Source organism: Ammospiza caudacuta, chromosome 3 (genome assembly GCF_027887145.1).
Source record: "Ammospiza caudacuta isolate bAmmCau1 chromosome 3, bAmmCau1.pri, whole genome shotgun sequence".
NCBI lineage: Eukaryota > Metazoa > Chordata > Aves > Passeriformes > Passerellidae > Ammospiza > Ammospiza caudacuta.
This window is the reverse complement of record NC_080595.1, coordinates 116,103,211-116,122,443: the sequence shown is the minus strand read 5'-3', so window position 1 is coordinate 116,122,443 and position 19,233 is coordinate 116,103,211. Positions and strand designations below refer to the sequence as shown.

The 19,233-nt window shown below is 43.6% G+C and overlaps 1 protein-coding gene across 6 annotated transcripts in view; it reads left to right on the top strand.

Annotated features, from left to right (window-relative positions):
• The window catches only part of HMBOX1 (homeobox containing 1), a 110,341-nt gene that overhangs the window by 75,183 nt on the left and 15,925 nt on the right, over positions 1-19,233 (top strand). For all 6 annotated transcript variants that reach the window (XM_058801719.1, XM_058801716.1, XM_058801718.1 and 3 more), the window contains exon 6: positions 4,170-4,323. In XM_058801719.1, coding sequence (XP_058657702.1) covers positions 4,170-4,323 — 154 coding nt within the window. The remainder of the gene's footprint in view (positions 1-4,169; positions 4,324-19,233) is intronic.

Here is a 19,233-nt window from a genome sequence, read left to right as displayed (position 1 = left end):
AGGCAGCTGTGGTCACCTTGGAGAGAAGCATGGGTGCTTTTTCCTTGAACAAAAGGGAAAACAAAAGGGAGTTACTATCAGGATGTGGCATCTCTTCTGTTATTTTCATTGGTTCTTGTTTAGTTGTGAAAGAAGAGCCAGCCCAAAATCAGGGGCTGTCCCACAAGGTTTTCACTGGGAAGGGATGGTTGGTGATGTGCTGTTCCACAGAGCTGCAGAGCAAACAGTCCCTGCTCTGCTCCTTCTCCCCACCCTGGGCTCTGCAAGGGAACCTTGTGCTGCTGCTGATTTCAATCCAGTGTGGCTCACTCTGACCAAGAGGTGTTTGTTGTGTGATCTGGGCTCAGCCTGGCTAAAAATACAGTGAGGCATCTGTTCTTATCAGGATAATGTACAGCAGGTACTTGCTGCAAATGAAAACTTGCCAGGAAATGGTTTCTTGTGGCTGGGAGACACCGGAGCAGTGAGTGCATGGGATGGAGAGCAGAGAGTGCATGGGATGGATGGATGGATGGATGGATGGATGGATGGATGGATGGAGAGCAGTGATTGCATGGGATGGGGAGCAGTGAGTGCATGGGATGGGGATGGAGAGCAGGGAGTGCATGGGATGGATGGGGAGCAGGGAGTGCATGGGATGGATGGGGAGCACTGAGTGCATGGGATGGATGGAGAGCAGTGAGTGCATGGGATGGATGGGGAGCACTGAGTGCATGGGATGGATGGGGAGCACTGAGTGCATGGGATGGATGGAGAGCAGTGAGTGCATGGGATGGATGGGGAGCAGTGAGTGCATGGGATGGGGAGCACTGAGTGCCTGGGATGCTCTTAGACCAGCTCCCTTCACTTCAGGATGGGGTCTGGGATATTCAGGCCTTGTCCAGGAGGAATTTGGAGCATGGAGAGAGCTGCATTCCAGTTGGAGGGCACCTCTCCTGCCTCCTCTCCCCCAAACCTGCCAGCAGCATCCTCAGTCACACAGAAAATTCACAGAGAGAAGGCAGTGCTGTAGGAAAAGGTGCTGAGCACTGGCAGGGAGTGAGAGCTGTCTCCTTTCATTTCTGTGTGTGAAAGGAGCTCTTCCCAGGCGCTTCACCTCTGCACCCCTCAGAGGTGTCTTGCTGTTTGATGCACACACTGAAAACCTTGTAGTGCGTCTTCTCCACTCTGTCTGCTCAGGAGAGAAGTTTCACTTCTCCTTAAAAGCTGTTTGAATGGTTTAAAAAAAGAATCTGAACTGGTGACTAGGGTGGAACTTGCTAAGTTATAAAGAAGTGGAGCTGGGTGGCGAGAGTGTTGTGATGGAATGTTGGAACAGCAGAATAAACGGGAGCTCAGTGAAGAGAGGAGGATGAGGAAAAGCTCCATAGGTTCCTTATCAAATGTGCATGTCATAAATGATGAATTTGGGGTTGAAGTAATCTCATTCCCCCCCCCCTACCATGGGCAGGGACACTTTGTGTTATCCCAGGTTGCTCCAAGCCCCACCCAGCCTGGCCTTGGACACTTCCAGGGATCCAGGGGCAGCCACAGCTTCTCTGGGCACCCTGTGCCAGGGCTTCCCACCCTCACAGCCAACAATTCCTTCTAAATATCCCATCTATTCCTACCTTCTGGCAGTGGGAGCCATTCCCTGTGTCCTGTCCCTCCATCCCTTGTCCCCAGTCCCTCTCCAGCTCTCCTGCAGCCCCTTCAGGCTTGCAAGGGGCTCAGGCCATCCCATGTTCCCATTTTCCACACGTTCATCCAAGCCCATTTTGGGCCTCTTTATGCATTCAGGTCCTCCTCTCTTGCTGTGTGGGGGTACTTGCTTGTAATTCTCAGCATATTCCTCTCTTATCTGCTGCTGATATTGATGTTACCCCATAGAAAAGAGAAATGGCTAAATTGATCTAGGAAGGCTACTAAAAAAAAGTGTATTATATGCAGTATGTGAACATACCTGTAGCAGCAGCAGAAAATTTATGCTTTCGATGCAGATTTTTTTTCTACCTTTGTCTGAAAAATCTCAGGCAAATTTAACAGAAGGATTCTGCACCTCTTGGCTTGATGTGAGGGATCACTGATACTCCTGTACTCTCTTTTTGAAACCACATCTTCAGCTGGGGAAAGTATATTGCTAACACAATGCAGGAAAACCTAATTTCTATTCCTGTTCTCCCCTGTCTCTTTGTAAAATTGTAATTTCTAATTTTTTTAAAGTTTTTGAAGTGTATTTAAAGCCTGGCAACTTGATAGCCACCCAGCCCCCTAAACTGTGCAAGTAGCAGAAAGACTAGATAAGGAGCTCTCCTTGAAATGGCCTCCCAGTAAATTGGCACTATAGGAAATATTTCATGTTTCAATGGAACCGAGTAATCTGTGTAGGCTCGTTAGCTGGGAATTAGGGAGAGGCACCGTGCCTTGTGTGTGCAAGGCAGAGATTGTGGGCTTCACTTCCTACTCACTCCTCCTGGGGAGCATTTGGAAATTATTTTGGGCTCCAGTACCTAACACAGATGCAAGCCCCTGGCAGGGAGGGAAAGACTCTGTGTGCATTTCTGAAAAGGAACACGGCCAAGTGCCTAAACAGCTCATTTCTTGCTTTTTAGCTCTAGGAATTTGTTTATTGGTTAAACTCTTGGGTTCCCTTGACCCTTTCACTCCTCTGTGTATTAGAGGAGCAGTGTGGTTGCACTAACACTGTGTAGTTTGATGATTAAATCCCAGCCATTCTGAGTGAGCCTGAGCACCCAGAGGGGTTTCACAGCCCTGCTTTGAGTGTGCCCAACCCTGTGAGCAGGGCTGCTGCTTCTCCTGGGTCTGGCTCAGTGCAGAAATTCCACTGGAGCTCAGGATGCTTATGGGATATAGGTGGTGGTTTATCTTTTCTTACAACTTTTTTTTTTTCTATTTTTTTTTGTATTTTTTGCACCCTAGAGCAGCTGTCTCTTCCCTGCAGGGGAAGTCACTGAGCACAAAGCTGTCCTTCAGAACATACCCTGGTTTCTGTCCTCGTGTCCTATCCCAGGTTCCCATCCTCACCAAGGGATGTAGGACAGATCGATCTCCCAGTGTTGTCTTGATTTATCTTGATTTATTAGCTGAGAGGCTCTTGTGGAAAGGATCAGGGGTAAGTTTCAAAGGGGCCTTTCCTGAAGGCATCTTGCCAAATCCTGTCTCATGCCTGATGCTTTCCAGCTCAGACTCAGGGAAAGGAGAAATACATCCATAGAAGGGGAGTAGGAGAGGAAGGTTGTGATGTTAATTTGCTGTCAGCGCCTTTTTCAGGCACCCTGGCACTCATGAGCCCACCTTTGCCCAGGCCACAGGGTGTGTTTCTATTGGTGAAGCTGCTTCAGTTATTTCCTCAGCTCTTCGGACACACTGAAATACCTTTGGTATAAATTTCCATTTTGCATCCTGAAGCTGCTGTGTAATTAAATAGAAACTGCTGTTTCCTACTTTGTGACAGCTCAGGTGGCAGCACAACCTACATGAATCCCAGCTGGGGCACAGCTCACCCTGTCTGTGTGATCCTTTCCTGTTGATAAAGACAGGACAGATTTTCCTAAGTGCCCATCAGCTCCTTGGATTTCCTTCTGCCTTGGAGGTTGGGAAATAGGAATTCTAGATACTTTGTGTATCTTTAGGGTGTCTTTGATAATACTTTACATTTTTTTCCATTTGAATGGTTTCATCACCTATCTTTTTTTTTTTTCATGAGCAGGAGTGAGAGAATGGGCCTGACTTTTAACCCTCTGGGAAACACAGTGTTTATTGTCCTTAGGGGCTACTCTAAGCATGAGACCCGCTCCCATTCCAATAGAAGGAAGCTGCTGTTTCCTACTTTGTGACAGCTCAGGTGGCAGCACAACCTAAATGAATCCCAGCTGGGGCACAGCTCACCCTGTCTGTGTGATCCTCTTCCTCTTGATGAAGACAGGACAGATTTTCCTAAGTGCCCATCAGCTCCTTGGATTTCCTTCTGCATTGGAGGTTGGGAAATAGGAATTCTAGCAGGCTTTGTGTATTTTTAGGGTGTCTTTGATAATACCTTATATCTTTTTTCAGTTTGAATGGTTTTGAATGGTTTCATCACCTGTCTTTTTTTTTTTTTTCACGAGCAGGAGTGAGAGGATGGGCCTGACTTTTAACCCTCTGGGAAACACAGTGTTTATTGTCCTTAGGGGCTACACTAAGCATGAGACCCGCTCCCATCCCAATAGAAGAGCCAGAATGGAGACAGACGCCTCCCCCAGTCACAGCTACCTCTGGGACCTTCAGACTACGGCGAGGCAGTCGGTTCACGTGGAGAAAGGAGTGCCTGGCTGTTATGGAGAGGTATGTGCTGGCTCTCTGAGGGGGTTTGGAGATGGGACTCCTAAAGCCAAGTTCTGAAGGGCTTTTCCCTGCTCTGGTGAATGCCAGCAGTTGTTTTCATGGATGTGTTGTAGCCTCCTGCAAGCCTGTAAGAATTGGATTTGTGATGGTGGAGTGGGAGGAGCTGTTTTGCCTCTTGTGTTGTTTAAAAAATTGTAACACTGCTCTGGACAGGAGCTCTTTATTTTTGTGTACATCATGTCCTTAGCTCAGTCTGAGCTTGTTGGTGTTCAGCTCTTTGCTTTTGTAGAAACTTTTCCACTTATACTGATCCAGGCTCTCTTGGGAGGGTCTTGCAAGCTCTTTCCATTCTGCATTTCTCCTTTCCACTTTCCTGACTTGTGTCCCTGATGCCTCGTGGTGGTTTAAAGCGGCTGTAATTGTTTGGGATGCAGAACTTTGCCTCACAAGCAGTAAATTCCTGGTCCAAAAAGGCTCTTAGAACCCTCTTACAGGAGCTGGGAGCAGCACAGAGCAAAGTGAATCTTTCAAATCCATATGCAGAGTGGCAGGTGACCATTAGAGCTCCCAGCTCTCCTCTCTGAGCCTGGGCATGCTTTGCCTTTCCCTCTCCTTACAGGAATGTCTCTTTTGTGGATAATGCTGTACAGTAGAGAAGGGCTGGGGAATTTGAGTGTAGTTTAGGGTTGAATGTTTATTTCTGTCCAGGGCTAAAAGGCTGGGAGGAGTTTTTCCCCTCTGAGAGCCTCCTTTCCATGGAAGGGCTGGATGACTGTGTATGTTACACTCCTCCTGGGTCTGCAACCCCAGTGAGATCTCAGCCAGCAGATTTGTAGGATGTGTTTTCACCATTTCTTAAATGCTTTCCTTTCCTCTTGCTTGCATTGGGGTCTTGGGAACTGATTAGGAGCAGCAAAGCATCATTTGCCTGAGCTGAGGCTGAACTCCTGAGCTCCCTCAGGAATACAGGCTGGACACACTGCTGTGTCTTTGCTGGTCTGGAACCAGTAACTTAAATGTTTGTTTGCCTGTTCTGCCCTGGCACTGATATTTTATCTGGCATTGATATTTTTGGCTTTGCCTGGATGTTTCCCCAAAGGAAATAATGTAAATGTTTAAAATCTGTTCTGCTTTGTTAGACCCAGCTAAGGCAATGCCCTGTGATCTGATAGTGTGTTTTTCTAGTGTCCCCCTCCACAGAGGCAGAGCAAGGGGCAGCACAGGATCTTTAGCACTTTGAAATGCTTGTCTGACTGTCCTGATTGTGTGTGCAGCAGGACAGAACCACCACAGCTCTGTGTGCTTTCAGGGCAGCACCATCTCCTGATCAACCCTCTGTGTGTGAAATGCTCATTGGGAGTGGAATTGGAGCTCTTTGGGCATGGCTGGTTTTGGGCATGGCTGGTTTTATTGAAGGTTTCTGTCTGGTCCAAAGTGCAGTAACTGTTTTTATTTGCTGTTTGAACCCTGATTATGCCTCAGACTCCTTTGCTGGAGAAACTGTTGATAGAGAGCTGAGCAAGTCACCCTTTCCTCATCCACCTCTCTCCTCAAGCCAGGCTCTGCTGGGACACTCTAGAAATTAAAACTCTGGTGTTTTAGTGCATCTGTTAGAAATGTGTGAGATTTGGGTTTGGCTATTGAAAGAATCAAGTTGGTCTTGACACTGCAAATCATCCAGTTATGAATGCAGATACATAATCACTCAATCAAATTTTTAAATGAAATTCTTCTTGGTGTTTTTCTCTATGTCTTGTTCTCTGTAGGGTCTTTGCTGCCAGGGTTTTCTCCTTATTCTGCTGCTGCCACATTGCCTTAATCCTGGCTTTCAATACTAATTTGCCAAGCAGGTCACTGTGGGTGCTGGGTTTCACAGCCTTGTGTCGGGTACTGGGAAGCAAAGCTGAGGAGTTTTACTCGAGGCAAGAACACAGTAAAAGTGTTGTGTGGCAGTAAAGCTACACCATAAAGCAATGGGGATATGGTTGTTTAACTGTTGTGCTTTAATGGGCCTCGTTGAGCTGTAAGGATGAGCTGTTTTATGTGACAAATTTTGAAAGAGTGGGAGAAAAACGCTCTTTTGGGAGCCCTTGGAAAAGAAAATCACTAATTTCACTTACAGGGCACTGGAGTTTTCCAGGCTTGGCCATGATATGGCTCATAACAGCAGCAGGATGAAGGTAACCAGACCCCTCTGGCCCGAGCAGATCAGATTTCCCTGGTGCCCCAGGATCAGGAATGAGCATTTGGCCACTGAAATGGTGTTTGGCATTGCCTGTGGGCAGGTGCCATTTGTCTGGTAATTTGCATTTTCCTCTGCAGGATTAAGTTTTGACTCTAAGTGGAGGCATCTCAGTTTAATGGACTGTTTTCCCTAATGAAATTCAACTTTCAGTGCAGTGAGTTTGTGTGTCCTGCAGCTTCTGGCTCTGATGTTGGTGCACACAAGGATTTGGGCACCTGGTTTGGAGCTGCTGCTCTGGGAGCCTCAGGAAAGTGCTCGTTCATTTGGGCTGATACCTGTCCAGGAAGGAGAAACAGAGCTCCAGGAGACAATTCCATCCCACTAATGCACTCAGAGGAGGGCTCTGTGCTCTCTGTCCTCCCTGGCTGCCTCCTGCAATTAGAACTAACTTTGGTGGCTTAGTTTAATGCCTGAAGATGAGGGTGGAATCCAGACCTGAATGGAATCTCTGCAAAAAAACTCCTTCCCTCTGAAATGCTTCTGTGATGCTGTATAAATATTTTTTGGCTGAGGATGGGAGTGTTGACCTGCTCCATCACTTAATTGTGCCCCCTGCTTTTGCTTTTGTCTTGGATTCAGTAGGTAAAAATCATAGTTGCTAAGAATTCATGTGTCAAACCAGCTGAGAGCACTTCAAGGGAAGAATCTGAAAGTGATTGCAAAATTTTGAGGGATTTCTTTCTTAGGACCAAGCACCAGTCAGGATTTGATCCATGAACTGATGAGAAGGGTCAGGGTTGAAGGGGCAGTTTCTCTTTTTTAAAAAAATATTTAACTCAACAAAAAAAAATTCCAGTTCAATTAATTATTATATTGGTGCCAACCTGATAGAATGAAGATTAGAGTTAGGGCCATATCCTGAAATGTCTGATGTACCTGAGGGTCTGAGTACAGGGTATGTGTATTAAATGAACTAATTGGTTTATACTGGACTTCCAGGATGCTGCTTGTGGTTTCTCTAATTCAATTCTCCAGCCTTTACTGCTTTTTTGGAATCCTCCCAGGGTAGTTTATTAATCCCTGCTCTGAGATTTTTTTGGACAATAGATTCGGGTCTCTTTATCCCTTTACTTTTTATTTTTCTGTAGATATCTCCCTGAATATTTATGTTCTGAAGGTTAAGAGGAGCAGTGGTTCCAGAAAGTAAAGTTCTATATTTAACTGCAGACTAGGTGTGGTTCAGACAACTGCAGTGCTACTGATGCCAACCTTGACCTGTTCTCTTCTGGAGCCTCCTGCTCGTGGAATATGCTGAGTTTTGAGTGTGTCGAGGTTGTTGTGTGGCTTTGCCCTCCTTTGGGAGCACAGCTAAGACTGCAGGAGTCCTTTCTGTGCAAACCTGAGGTTAAACTTGAAAGCCTCTTTCTGGTTCACTTTTGTGTTCTTTTTTTGTTACGTCTTGTCCCACAGATAATGTTGTGTTGTTTGTTTTTTTTTTATTTTCTCTGCTTTGCTTCTTCTTTTCAACCCTTCTCATTAGAAGTATGAAATTGAAAATTTCCCTTAGGGCTTTCTCTTTTTTTAATGAAGCTGTGTTGTCGTGTCAGTCTATTTTTTTATTATTATTTTTTTTCCCCCAGTGATTTATGCTTCTAATCATATGTTGGAGTAGAGGTTTATCTTCTTTTTCAGGCAAAAAAATAACTAAGATTGGCAGCAGAATCAGTGATTTTATACCCATTTTAAGGCACTTTTCATGAGGGCTGTTAAAGACTGAGGGGGGGGGGAGTTTCGTGGGTTTTTTTAAGTATATGCTTTATCAAAAGATTAAATTAAAATAACTGTAAATTCTGCCCTAAACAAAAATGAATAATTCATCAGTTGAACGCATTTCAGTTTGTCTAGGGAGCAGGGACTTTGCTTTCTGGTTGAGGGTTATTTGGTTTGATTTTATGGCTCTGGATTTTTATTTTATATTTATTTTTTATTTTAACACTTGTCTGTAGCTTCTGAAGCTTCATTTGTAAAGGTGCATTTAGATTAAATAAGACTGAGTTGTTATAGATCCCCATCATCCCCATTTCATAGATGGCAAAACAGAGTCAGGTGTTTTCACTTGGCTTTATTCAGAAGAGAAATGGGTGTAGATTTCCCAAGATAGGGGGGTACAGTTTCGTGCTGCAGCTGAGCTGAATTAACATTTTGTCACCAGCTCATCCTTAGGTGTTACCCTGCCTCACCACCCTTCTCAATTCCTCCTCCTCAGTTTCCCTGCTCCTGCCACCCTGGCCTGTGCCAGAGATGTTTCTTGTCTGATGGAAATAGCAGCCAATTCAGCCTGCTTCAGGAAAAATAAATCCTTTTTATTTCCCCCTGCGTTTTCCTGAATTGTTTTGGCTTGTTGTGCTGGGGCAAAGGACAGGAATGCACAACTGGGAGCATCAGGAAGGGCAAGTTTAACAAAAAGATGGTGATTCCATCAGTTTGGAGTTGTTTGATCTGCTTGGTTTTGTTCTGATTTTGTTTGGTTTGTGTTGGGTGAGTTCCTGGTTGCTTTACAGGCATGGTTGTAGTGGAAGAGGGGTCCTTTGATTTTTCCAAGGTACAGGAAATCCATAAGGATTAGAGGGATGGAGCACCTTTCCTCTGAGAGAATTAGGGCTTTCCAGCCTGGAGGAGAATCTAGGCAAAGCTTGGAACACCTAAAGAGACTCCAGGGGAGCTGGAGAGGCACTGGGGACAAGGCATGGAGGGACAGGACACAGGGAATGGCTCCCACTGCCAGATTGCAGGGATGGATGGGATATTGGGAAGGAATTCTTGGCTGTGAGAGTGGTGAGGCCCTGGCAGAGGTTGCCCAGAGAAGCTGGAAAGTGTCCAAGGCCAGGCCAGACAGGGCTTGGAGCACCCTGGGGTAGTGGAAGGTGTCAGAATTGTAACAAGATGAAATTTCAGGTCCCTTTCCAAGTCAAACCATTCTGTAACTCCATGATTACTGTGGCATCACTGCCCAACTCTGTCTGATTTAACCATTTGTGGTTTTATTTCCCTTCCAAAGCTGAGGAAGGTCATCTCCATGCCGAGACCAGTCACTGCTGCATTCCCATCACCGTGCTGGGAGATTCAGCCTCATTTCCCCCCCTGGAAGAGGCACATCCCACCCTGATCCTGAGGCAGTGCCCTGGGCATGGTCCTGGCCCAAAGTGAGATGAGGTCTGACGTGCCCTATTAGAAATCACTGCCCAATTCTTTCTGATTTAACCATTTGTAGTTTTGTTTCCCTTCCAAAGCTGAGGAAGGTCATCTCCGTGCCAAGACCAGTCACTGCTGCATTCCCATCACCGTGCTGGGAGATCCAGCCTCATTTCCCTCCTGGAAGAGGCACATCCCACCCTGATCCTGAGGCAGGATGGAGTGGACAGGGCTGGACAGGGCTTGGAGCAACCTGGGATAGTGGAAGGTGTCAGAATTGTAACAAGATGGTATTTCAGGTCCCTTTCCAAGTCAAACCATTCTGTAATTCTGTGATTACTGGGGCACCACTGCCCATCTTTGTCTGATTTAACCATTTGTGGTTTTGTTTCCCTTCCAAAGCTGAGGAAGGCCATCCCCATGCCGAGACCAGTCACTGCTGCATTCCCATCACCGTGCTGGGAGATTCAGCCTCATTTCCCCCCCTGGAAGAGGCACATCCCACCCTGATCCTGAGGCAGTGCCCTGGGCATGGTCCTGGCCCCCAGTGAGATGAGGCCTGACGTGCCTTATTAGAAATCCTTCCGACTGTGAAAGCGCTTTTACTGCAGCTCTCCTGAGCGCCGGGGCTTCCACAGCTTCCCTGGGGACCACGAGAGCTCTATTAGCTCCTGAAATTCAGTTAGGAAATTTTCTTAGTTAATTTCATCCCATTACTCTTAGTTATGTCTTCCAGCAGAACCTTAATACCAGCCCCATAGGGGATCTAAGTTTCCTGTGCAAGGCTTTGGAGGAGATTTAAGTTTGGGATTCATTGCGTTTCTCCCTTTCCAAGCTGACAGCAGAGCAGGAAGTAATGTCCTTTGGCCCCTTCCATTAGGCTGCTACATTGTTAGAAACAGAACAGCAGCTTCTCATCAATATAACCATGGCCACGGGTTGGCTCGGGAATGCTGCTCGTCTTTCCTGGGTTTGCTGGGAGGTCAGGAGTGCTGGGAATTATCTCTGCTGTCCCTGTGACCCTCAGGTGTCCTTGAACCTTTTGGTGACTGGTTGTTCTGAGCTGTAAAATATCCACTACCAGCTTAGGAGATGAGTCAAGCCAAGGGAAAAGTGCCAAAAGCCTCTAATTCTTGCGTTACCGAGGACTATTGGCATTAGGAAAAACTTCCTGGCTTCAGGAATGGCACAGCACTGAGCAGGTTATCTACAGCAGCTACAGAACATTTCTCAGCAGCAAATCAGCTGAAATCTGTCAGGATGGCTCTGAGATACTTGATCTTAATGCGGAGAGAAACATCAGGTGATTTCTTTATATTTTTTTCCAGCTCTTTCAATCCTGTCATAAGGTGTTTGTTAGTCAGCAACTTCCAGGGGGAGATTCAACTTCATTAAATCCTTTGAGATGCAGGGAATGGGTTTTTTTTTTACGATCTTTGCTGTTTGTGCTCCTGAAATGCTTCGAGATCTGAGAGAAGGCACTTTGCAAAGGCACCCAGCAAAGTTCACTTCACCATTGAGGATCATGTGGCTGTATGAAGGTTCAAGTGGTTTGGCTCAGGGTCATTGCTCTGTGTCTTCATAAAATGCAAGAGCAGCCATTTTCTGCTTGGCACACAGGATCTGCCTTATTTTGCATTAGATCAAGCTCTGTTCCCTCTCAGACATGCATAATATACAAGCTTCCTATTCTAATCAGCTGTAAGCAAATCCCAGTTGTTTGACAGATTGCAGGCAGTAAAATAGAATGTAAGGATGTCTGTCCAAAGCCGCACCAGGATCTGGTTTCTTCAAGGATCCAGCACCTAATGAGTTATTTTGCTTTCTAGAGAGCTCAGGTGCTTTTTGTATCCCTGTGTTCTCTCTCTCTTTTTTTAAAAATAATAAAAGATGATCTGTGGGAGGGGCAGCTCCTTGCAGCAGACCTCAGATAAAATCCTTGTGTCTGCCAAGGTCAAAATAACTGAAATCAACATTTAGAAAATGCAACTTTGTCAGTCTGGTCTGTAACAGCTCTGGCTGGTGCTGCAAACCCACATTTTAGAAATGAGAATTCTCCTCTAGTCCAGATACTCTGCTGCAGTTGAGATCCTCAGTGTTCTGTCCCCCTGCTCATGAGGGTGACAAGCAGGATCTCATCCCAGCTGATGATGGTTGTGGTGTTTATCATTTTTTCTACCTCTGCTCTCCATCCTGTGCCTGGCTCACACCTGGCCAGCAGCCATGTGGCTGTGGACAAAAGCTCTTATCTCCTATCCTGTATTTTTAATCCTGTTATTGCAGCTCTGGGCGTTCTTATTATTCACATAAATATGTAATTCCTTCTAAATCCTGCTAAGGTCTTCAGGGTACTTCTGGAGAACTAATTATACCTAGTTTCATTTTAAATGCTAAAATGCGTTTAAAAAGTCAAAGGTCCCTTTGGCATGAGTATCATGAGAAAGAATAAGGCAGAACATTGCATTTATCCAGGATCATTCTCTGTATGTTCTGCTATCAATGTGCTGCTTGTTTATCTCCTCTCTGAACTTAACAGTCACTCTCTTATCTCTTCCCAGACACCAAGGCTTCCCTTGCCTCTAATAATATTAATTGTCACTCTTCTCTGGACCTTTTCTATTCTTACATTCAATTTCTAATGACCTGGGGCAGGTGAGTGGGGACCCAAGCAGAGCTGATTTCCATATTTCCAGGGTAAATATTCCAGCTGAATCCAAGTCCTGTTGTTCTCTGACCTCCAGCCTAGCATCTGTTTTTTTTTTTTTTGTTGATCATTTTTGTGTATTGATTAAGAGTGTCTCATCTTGGAATATTCTTTCCTGAAAAACTACCACTGATTTAGACCTGGTCATGTACGTGAAGAGTTAGAATTTGTTCTTTTCCACATGCGGAGCTTTGCTTAATGCCAAGATAACAAATGAAGTTCAGTCGTGGGAGTGTTAATTGCTGTGAATTTCAAAAATACCAGCTTTATTTGTATCCAGTATAAATAATTCTCCTTGCAGAACTTTATTTACTGTAACTGTTAATGCCAGTTGTTCTAGGGCACAACTTGTGTGAGTCAAGGGCTTGTGCTGGCCTCATACACAGAACCTCTTGCTCTTTACAATCATGTTGAGACCTCTAGATGCTGCCTGCTGTAAGGACAGTGTAAAAACAGAGGTTTGGTGCTGTGATTTCTGTCTCTTGGAGCTTTCTTGATTTGCTGCAGTCCTTCATGGTGTTGTTTTTCCTGTGATTATCCTGTTTAAAGGACACAGAAGGAATTGGGAACAAAAAGCTTGTATTAGTCAGCTAAATTGTTCTTTTCTCAGATATTCTAACGTGGATTCAGGAGGCAGGGAAAGCCATGACAAACTTGTCACACAAACTGTGTGAAGTGGCCCCTGGCAAGTTCAGGCTGTATTTTATGTGGTTGTTCATAATGTTTGGGCTGTCCAGAACAGCTCCAAGCTGAGGGAAGAGTTTCCCTCCCAGCAGTGTAATATTACCCCTGGAACAAACCCCCTGAAGTGAATTGTCAGGACCCAGGACATTCCTCTAACTACCCTGAGTGATTTGAATCCCTAGCAAAGAACTCAAAGACCTTAGCACAAAGTCAAAAGCACCTGTGCCTTTGATTTTGGTCCATAGAAAATTTACCAACTTTGTGCGAAAATTTACAAGCCACAAAAATTTCAGTAAAGTAATAGTTAATTGGTCACAAAGTGAAAAAGCAAAATTTTAAAGTTTTCGAATGGAAGTTCAGAAAACAAAATAAAAGAATGTGGGCGTGTCCTGTTCTTCTTCTCCTTCTTCTTGTCCTCCGTCTTCTACTAATATGGTGACACTTTTTAATTAGCTGAAAGTAAAGACAAACTGTCTAACATAAGTAATAAGTATTGGAAAATTATTATAAATAAAGTGCACATAATTCATAGTATAAAAAGTTAACACCACCCCAAGGGCAGTGGCTGTGCCACACCCAACCTGCTAAACAAATCTCAACAAGTCAAAGAAAGATTGTAATAAATAAGAAAAAATAAACAACCCTGAAAAGCAAAACCAACAAATCTTTCTTCAGTCCCAAAGCTGAAAAAAACCCACTTTCTAATACCTTGGGGGTCATCTCAACCACAAAAACTCAAAAGTGAATGACAGAATTCACTTCCTGACTGGTCTGGGGAGTGTTCAGAAGGAATTCAGGACCAGGCTGGCACCTTGTCACTCTGCTTTGCTGCAGCCAGGGCTTTGCTGCTCCTCCTGTCAACAGGGAAGATCCAGGAGCACCACCCAGCCCAGACTGGGTTTATAATTTTAATTTAATTTAAATTTAATCCCAGACAATAGGATTTTCCCATTCCTGCTTTCCAGAGCTGTGCAGAGCCTTCCTGCTGACTCTCACTGCAGCTCAGCTCTGAGCAGAGTCCAGCCCTACCTCACTCAGCCAGAGGAAATTCCCTGCCATGGACTAACAGATGGGAGGTCTTTACACCAGTAATAAAGAGAGTCATTGAGTCATTACCAGCAGAAGTGAGGGAGGAAAATTCCAAAGTCAGACTCTTTAAGCTGTTGCATCATGTATTTATGGGCTCTTGGTCAGACTGTGGAGCACTTTGAAAATGTTTAAATGGAGCACCTGAAAAAATGTTCTATCAGAGAACCATATGGGCTTTAGCCACAAAAGTCATTACCACATCCTGGATTATTTTTTTATTCTTTTGGGTGGTTTTTTTTTTTTTTTTTTTTTTTTTTTTTTGATCCAGGATAACCCAGCTTTCTTATTTGTTTGATTTTCCTTTGAAACACACATAAGTTTTAATTCATTTTGAATGCTTTGCTGTGTGTGAGGAACTCTGTCAGCCACATAGAAGTGTCTTTTATAATGCTTTTCTCCCTGGATAGGGAATAGCAGCATCCCCATCTGTGTCAGGCTTGGCCTTTTTGGTGCTTTTGTTGCATTGTATCTTTTGGTCACAGTGACTTCACAAGAGCTGGTCTTCCCAGCTGATGATCTTTTTGTGCCTGTGAAGTTGTTGTTCCCAAAGTGGGTGACCTTGGCTGCTGCACTGTTAAATTTCTGTTTGGTTCTTGCCCTTAGGATTCTCTATTACTTTTTATGGTGCTTTGATGTGGCTTCAGTCTTGGGTCTCAGCAGATTCATCACCATGTGCAGACTTCCTGTCAGGATCATTAATTGGTTTTGGTTTTGAGATGCTCCAAAGATGATACTTGAGGAGTATCCCTGATTGTTGGTTTCAATACCATTAATTTATTTTTTCAGCCTCTTCCTAGTTAGATATTTCCTTTCTACCCTATTTCATAATTATAATGAGATATTATAAAAATATGAAATAAGAATTCTTATAGTAATTATAATCTTTGTCTTTTCCAAAATCATGAATAATTTCCCATTTGTCACTTTATCAAATACTTTACTAAAAGTCCAAAAATGCTAAAAATAATTAGTTTCTAGTCAACAATTCCTCAGTTGTCTTTGGAGCTTTACTACCAGCACTGTTTAAAGGATTGTCCCCAGGAAATTCTGCTGATCTGAGTGAGGGTGACAGTGACATTTAAGAGGAAGCACATGGCAAAAGCCTTGGCCCAGGGCAAGGAGCACAAATCTTGGAGTGAAGAGCTGTGGATTGATTTAATCTGGTTTCTTGGCTCTGTGTCTTTTAACTTTGCTTCTCTTCTACCTGTAAATTCTTGTCATAATATTAAAGAGTAAGGTGAAAAAAGACAATTTCAGAATACTTTTAAAGGATATGGTGATCTGGGTATAAAAAGTGCTCTTGAAATATGAAACATGATGGATGTTGGTAAATGAAATAATCTTTTGAGTCTTTAGTGCTTATTATTTACAAGATAATTATTCACTATCCTGTAGGCAAAAAAAAAAAGAAAATAGTAAAAAATGTTCGATAATAAACGCAGCTCTTTCTGTCTGGATGGTGAATGGTCAGTGAACAATCTTTAGCAAATAAAGAATGATGTTGCTGCTGCCAGGTTTGAGAAATATTCTTTAAAGACCCCAGAGTTTCCTGATGGCTTAAAATGTCCCTTAAATCTCCTTTTTGCTGTGTTGTCTACGAAGAACCTCCTGAAGTTTGTCTTGGCACTGTAGTAGTTTAATCCACTGGCATTACTGGGTTCATTCATTATTTCTCATTTTCCTTTGCTTCTGTCCATCTCTTGTGTTGTATTTAGATGCAAGGTACAGAATAGATTGATATTTAAAAATTAAATATATTTTCTGCTGCCTGGTTGTACAACACTTAATGGGATAACAGTTTTGGCCCAGATCTTGGAGATACTGGGTGTGAGGAAAATTATATGTATAGAAGCCAAAGTCAGATTTTATTTTGACTTTAGGTGCTGGATATCCAGGTGTAGGATAACTTCAGGTGGAATTGGTCTTGTCTGTGGAGTCCTGTAGGATCCTTTCATTTAGCTGAATAAATGTTCATTTTCTGAAAAGGCAGCAGCAGCTGGAGGCTCTGCTGAGCTGAACCAAGTGTGGTCTGAAACTGAGAATAAAAACTTGTGGATTTTTGAGGGAAAATGCTGGTGGTGATGTTGGGAGCTGTCAGTTTATACTAAGATTAACCCCAAATTCCATTATTAGTATTTTTCCTCTCCTGGAGGCTTGGGACAAAGGGAGACTCCAAGATTCCCATCCAGAAGAGCTAAAACCTTACTGAGGCTAAAGTGAGGAGAACCTGAGGGACCTTGGTGCTCACACTGACATTGTTTACACACATCCAGTGTGGTTGGTGGTGTTCACAGGGGGTCCCAGGAGGAGAGAAGAAATGAGAATGTTGACTTCATGTTTAGAAGGCTGATTTATTATTTTATGATATATATTATATTAAAACTATACTAAATAATAGGAGAAAATATTTCATCAGAAGGCTAGCAAGCAAGAAGAAGAAGAAAAATGATAACAAAAGCTCGTGTCTGACTGAGAGTCTGAGACAGCTGGGCTGTGATTGGCCATTAATTAGAAACAACCACATGAGACCCATCACAGATGCACCTGTTGCATTCCACAGCAGCAGACAATCAATGTTTGTGTTTTGTTCCTGAGGCCTCTCAGCTTCTCAGGAGAAAAAATCCTAAGGAAAGGATTTTTCATAAAAGATGTCTGCGACACATCCAGGGCTGAGCATCCCACTAAAACAGAGTTTTGAGGCAGGGATAGGCTGTTCTAGGAATACCCAACCAGATGAGCTGAAAAGTGAGCTCTGGCTCTGCTGAGTGGAATATTTTGTTCCAGAGAGCAAACAAAGATGTTCTGAGTAATGTAAAAACTCAAGTTTTGCTATTTATTTATGTTGCCATATAAAGCCTTGGAATCCTTGTTGTCCTGTGAGTGGTGTGTGTAAAACCCTCAGTGCTGACTAGAGTTTGTCTGGTTGGAATTGTGGGTCAGCAGCAGCAGGACAGCCCTTCCCAGTGGGTGGGCCAGGAATGATTCCTGCAGGAGCTCATCCCTCCTTGGAGATGTTCCACCCATGGGCTTGACCCTTTGCTTGTGAGGACCAGATAATCCAAAATACAACTGAAATAAATAACTCTTGCCCTGTAGCACGTTAAAAAATGAAGATTGGATGTTTGTTTCACAGTTGTTTGCAGAAAGGTTTTGTTTATCACTCACAAAGTCCAGCGGATTTAATGCACATAAATATCCCTGCAGCATGGAGGTCTCCATTTAAATATTTCTGGTAAATAAAAGAGAACAAGAGATCCTGTTATTCATGCTTAGATGCCTTGTTAGGAAGAGCTTTGAAGATGCTGTTTGCTCACACAAACCAGCAGGACAATTCTCACTTTATCTTACCTCGATGTTTTGGTTACTTGCTGGCTTCAAAAAATGCCCTTTTATTTTATGAACAATTTAGTGACCTGTGTTGGCTTTGAGAGTCTGATGGTGCCAGTAAGTTTAAGGATAAATTTAAGGATATTCAAAATCTCAGCTGTCAGTGTCTTCAAGGTGCCTTAAGCAAAAAGTACCTGTGTGTTTCAAATTGCTGCAAACTCCAAATATTGCCATTCAGGAGAGGCCTGTTGTGTAATTTCAGAAATGCTCTTATCACCAAATCCAATTAGAAGGAAGAGTAAATCGCCACCTCGGATGTCTTAACTATTCTTTTTTTTAATTGTTAATTATCTCGACAGTAGGGTGCTAGAGATTAGGAGGCACAGATTATCTTTTGCAAGTACAAGGCTTTCAGAGCTATTATCAATTAATTCTGTTTCTAAACAAATTTTAGGATAATATGAATAGCTTGATAGGATTGTGGTCCTTGAGACCACTGTCAAAATTCTGAGAAAGTGATGTTGAAAGAATGAAAACCTCGTTGTTCTATCAGCTTTGAAGGTCATCCAGCTTTACCCACTCCCATGCAAGGTGTATTTTTGGCATTTTAATCTATGTGGCAGAGGAGATTCCTGCTAAGAAACATCAGTGAAATGCCTCTCTTGGAGTTTAGACAGCGACTTGTAAAGCCAGAATTGAGAGTCAGCTCTGTTGTGTGAGAGAGGTTTTTAATGTGTGCTGACATGGCTCTGGAATTTATGTATGCAGGCACGTCCTGAGGTGTGAAATAATTTCAGTTTCTCTCTGTCTGGTGCTCTTAGTGATCTAGTGCTGGTGAGATCTCTCCTCTAGATTTGCACTTGCAATGAAAAGAAATCCAAGAATGAAACATTTCTTAGAGTGAGAGGCTTAAAAGCTGTGCTGTCCCTGGACAGAGTGTGGCCATACCTTGGGCCTGAAAGATCAGGTGGGGAATGAGAGAGATTTTTAAAAATGAGGATTTTTACAGTTTGTTTCCAAAGGTGATATAAAGTTATGGTAGATTATACATTGGATGAATCCCCAATTTTTTATGTTGGGACTGGATATGTGTGCAGGTTGGACAGAAGATCTGGGCTTAATTCTGGGCTTCCAGAATTGCTGAGAGACCTCTTGTCAATGCTATAAAAGAGGTCAGGGTACAATCCTGCAGTGGGTTCTCCATTCCTTTAAATCCGTGGACCTGTGGAATCCATTGGCTAGATGATGCTGCTGTGGAAAAAATAGCAGAGAGCTGCAGCCATCGTGTTTGTCAGTGGATTTTTTCCTTAGATTTGTTTTGCTGCTTAGGTCTGGTTGAGCTGATGCCTCAACTGAAGTTCAACCAGAGAGCTGCACTTCCCATCCTTGCCTGGTTGTGTTTTGCAGTCCTGGGGGAAGTTCTCAGCTCCATCAGAGTTTATCTGTGGAGGGGATATCTTTGAGCTTTAATTTTTCTGTCAGAAATAAAAATGACTTTATATCATGGGTTTAGTTGACACCCATGTCGTTACTAAGGAATCAGTAGAAATATCAGGAGATAAAACTGGTGGTGTCATCTGCTGACCTCACTGAGAGTGGCATTAGTGATATTCTTGGCCAGTATTTACTGGGAAATAAACCAGTCATTACACTTTCTGATGAGATTATGCTCTGAATGTCACTCCTCTGACAGTCTGTCTCACGCCACGCTGAGATAAGATCTCAGGCA